The sequence below is a fragment of the Papaver somniferum genome, chromosome 2 (genome assembly GCF_003573695.1).
Source record: "Papaver somniferum cultivar HN1 chromosome 2, ASM357369v1, whole genome shotgun sequence".
Lineage (NCBI taxonomy): Eukaryota > Viridiplantae > Streptophyta > Magnoliopsida > Ranunculales > Papaveraceae > Papaver > Papaver somniferum.
In genome coordinates, this window is record NC_039359.1 from 138,961,069 (window position 1) to 138,964,703 (window position 3,635).

General features: G+C 35.8%; 1 protein-coding gene across 6 annotated transcripts; it reads right to left on the bottom strand.

The window, feature by feature from the left end:
* Window positions 1-856: 856 nt before the first annotated feature.
* Window positions 857-3,635, bottom strand: LOC113349262 (protein IQ-DOMAIN 14-like). 6 transcript variants are annotated; one of them, XM_026593200.1, is made up of 5 exons: window positions 3,320-3,635; window positions 3,133-3,222; window positions 2,143-2,551; window positions 1,813-2,019; window positions 857-1,672 (listed from the first exon to the last, which is right to left on the bottom strand). In XM_026593200.1, exons 3-5 carry the CDS (start codon window positions 2,524-2,526, stop codon window positions 977-979), a joined length of 1,287 nt encoding a protein of 428 aa, XP_026448985.1. In that variant the 5' UTR covers window positions 2,527-2,551; window positions 3,133-3,222; window positions 3,320-3,635; the 3' UTR covers window positions 857-976. The 6 variants fall into 6 exon arrangements, with proteins under 6 accessions (XP_026448985.1, XP_026448982.1, XP_026448984.1 ...); XM_026593197.1 differs by having other exon boundaries at window positions 3,111-3,222; XM_026593199.1 differs by having other exon boundaries at window positions 3,111-3,242.

Here is a 3,635-nt window from a genome sequence, read left to right on the forward strand (position 1 = left end):
GTTTTTTTTTTTTTTGATACGCGAAAGCCGGATCCAGGCTCCTATCTGAACCCAGTCAGTTGGACTGGCCCCACTGCCAGACCCAACACCGCTAAACTCACTATACAACTAATCTATTACAAACCTTTACGGCGACGGGGATTAAACCCCTGACTTCCTCATTACTGGAATTGATGGGATACCACTGAGCTATTTGTACTTAGTAAAAATTGCTCTTCAATCATATCGGATTTGGTAGTCTCAGGTAGAATTTAGTAACACCTGTAGGAGTCTGAATTTAGTAACACTTGTAGCAGCCTGTTAGTAATTTCCTTTTCATAAATAATTTGTATTCATTTCTGAATTTTATAATAAAATACTACTATAAACTATTACCTTGATTTCTTTCTAATGTTCAAGTAACCGTTATAAGTTTCTTAAACTATATTTTTTCAAAAATTTCATCAACACAGTAACTTTTAAAAATGAGAAATGACTGCACCTCAATCATATATTTTTATGGTGGGGGATCATGATACAGGAATCTAATCTCTTAAGGTATTGTTTTTTTCTACTACCACATCAGAGAAGAATAATTTAACAGTCATTTCAAAGTAGAGCCACCATCCCTGGCTCAAAAGGTTCCATCCTTCACATGCCACCCAATCTTTATGTCACACACATCAAACTTTTTTAGAAACAGAATTTTAACATGCATTTGTTCTTCTTCTTCTTCTTCTCCTTCTGCAAATCCAATTATCATCCACAATTTGGACTCATTCAAGATAAAATAAAAACTACCACCCACAGGCCACGGTCATTTGTTCCCTATTGAAAATGATGGTTTTTTTCTGGGCCCCATAACAACAGAAATTAGTTAACAATTGTTGAACCCATTTTCACAAGATCAAAGATTTTCAAATTTACACACAAAATTTGTGTTTTTGATTCTAAAAATTGATTACACTGGAAGAAAGCAAAGAGAATTTGCAGTTCCTCACCATCTCCTTTGAAAGTATTCCCTTTCAATGTCACAAGCAAATTCGGTAGACCTGTCAAGTTTACCCATTACAGCATTCTTGAAACTAATGGCTTCTTGAGCTTGAGAACAAGACCTTTGCATTCGGACTCCGCTTAAACTAGCCCTCGATTCCGCAATTTCGCTTAATGATAGTCTCTTCCTTGAACCTGTATCAGGCCTTTGTTTAGGAGCACTGTACGATCTAACTTTCGCCTTGAACGATTGTGTATTTGCCATGTAATTTGGGAAATTCGAGTACGGTCTAAACAACCTCTCCGTGCAAACGCTCTTCGCTGGCGTGGCCGGAGCGCAGGAATTCACAAACCGGGGAGTGCTCTGAGCAGTGGAGAATCTGCACTCATCGGCTGCCAATGCCCAATCGAACTCATGGAAATTCCTGCAATCCGGTATTGACATTCTTGCTGGAATTGGACATGCCTGCAATCTTGGAGAATCGATTCTCGGCGCTGGATTACACGGGTCTTCCCCGTACTCTGATATTGAATTGTTTGGTGTTCTCCTAGACCGTGACTTCGGCCTACACGTATCGATTTCGACAATCTTAGGAGTCTCTTCAAATGTATTATTAATAATCGCAGCTTCAAGTGATGCTGATAGTCTCCTGCTATGAATTGATGCAGTGTGCTCACTTCTTGCATCATCATATCTTTCCTGAAATTCAAGTACACATAAGAATTCAGTACAAAATCAAAATCGAAATAGAACAACCCCAATTCCCGAACAACCTTGCACATTCAACATTAAGCTAATGCTCCATAATAACAGTAAGAAAAAGTGAATTTTGATCTTACAGTGGACCGGCGAGGCCGGAATTCCGGGTAAGGTCTTTGTTCTTGATTGAGTTGCTGACGGGCTTTCTGAGATCGAACAGTTAATTGAGCTCTGATAAGAGCTTGCATACTATGTAGAGTTGCATCAGCTTGTTTTCGAACTAAATAACCTCTAACAAGTGCTTGCAGCTTCACTAATCCTTTTAGTGCTCTTAATGCTTTCCTTGCCTGTAATCAAAATCACAACTCAATTCATTCAACTGGATCTAATCAAGTACTAATCAGAATAACCCAAATCAAGAAACCAAATCTCAAAAGAAAGAATGAAAATGAGAATCATATTGTACTTACTAAATAGCCTCTGAACACAGTTTGAATCCTAATAGCAGCCCATTTCTCATTAACACCATTAAACAAAGTACCTCTACCATGACTAGTAAGTCTAACAACAGCAACATCATGTTTGTTTTGTTCATTCTCTGTTTCACTGTAATAAGAAGAAGATTTGACCCATGTTGCTGTTGTGGTTGTTGTCTCTGTTTCTTCATCATTATCATCAACCGGATTGTTATAATTACTCTCCGGAAAATGACCAACACAAACTGAATCTCTAACTGATTTCCCAAAACTCCATCTCTTCTTATCTCTCTGATCACTCAAATTTGATGAGAAATTCTTATCTTTTTCTTTCTTCATTCCTAAAAAATTCTTAAACCATCTTGTTGCTTTCCCCATTTTTTTATCTTGATACAACCAAACTCTGATGAAGAACCAAAAACAGAGTTTTTCAGTTAGAAATACCCAAAAAAAAATTCAAAAATGAAATCTTAAGTGTTGCTATCAGAATTAAGATAGACTACTACTCTTATTTATGAATTGCGTCTTCCATATTTCAAACAGACTACTCTGATAATGACAGAGTAGAGAGATAGGGAGAGATAGAGAGAGAGAGAGTCAGAGGGAGATAGAATATGAAAGCCACAAGTCTAAAATAAGAACTCGGAAAATTTGGGAAAAAAAACCTGTCAAGACTCGTGAATAACTGCATTATAAGACAAGAAAAGATGCTACAGAAAGATACAGAGCAAAGATTAGATTAGATTACTCTAAACCTTAATTAACTAAACACAAAAACCTCAGACCAAAACAGAGCAATTTTTTTTAATCAAGAAAAAAAATTACAGTTTAAGTAAGAAAACAAAAAACCCACTAACCCCATTAGTGTAATTTTTTAAAAAAACCCAGATTTTGTTTTTGGTTTCTCTCACTTTGAACGAGAGAAATAAAAGTTTAAATTTTTTGTACAGAAAGAAAGATACCATAGCACAACCAGGGCACCACCTCAGTAGTAGTGAAGTGTTGTTCTCATCAGCAAAAACTGACAATCTCGTGAATCTCTTTCAATTTCCTTCTTTTACCCCTTCTCTGCAACTGTTCATTTTTTTCAATAACTACTCATTTATCCATTTTTAACTTCCTCAAATCAAAAAAAAAGAAAGAAGAAGAGGGTTCTGTATAAAAATTGTACCTTTTGCTCTGATTCAAACCATTAATGTTTCTTGCTCTCATTAAGACAATAAAAGGGGTATCTTGATTTATCTTTTTTTCTGACTCAAAAACTCTGCAAGTTACTCTGTTTATAGGTTTATAGATTTGATCTTTCTTTTGCCGTTGATTACCGTATCTTGTTTTTATTACAGAAAATTCTTCTTTGATTCGTTGTGGTTGTTATTTTGAAAATCTTTTCTGAAAATCCAACCAAACAGATATGAGAAATCTTTTGCTAACGAGTTTTTGACAGTCAAAATGGAGTACTATTTTTGAAATGGTTGTTTCCTTTCCTT

What these genes read in the sequence shown, in the direction of transcription:
- LOC113349262 (XM_026593196.1), bottom strand. Translation starts at nt 3,360, where the DNA reads ATGAGAGCAAGAAACATTAATGGTTTGAATCAGAGCAAAAG. An exon ending in CTGTGTTCAGAGGCTATTTA is followed by an intron (nt 2,020 to 2,142) that starts GTAAGTACAATA and finishes TTTTGATTACAG; the next exon opens with GCAAGGAAAGCATTAAGAGC. An exon ending in TCCGGCCTCGCCGGTCCACT is followed by an intron (nt 1,673 to 1,812) that starts GTAAGATCAAAA and finishes CTTGAATTTCAG; the next exon opens with GAAAGATATGATGATGCAAG.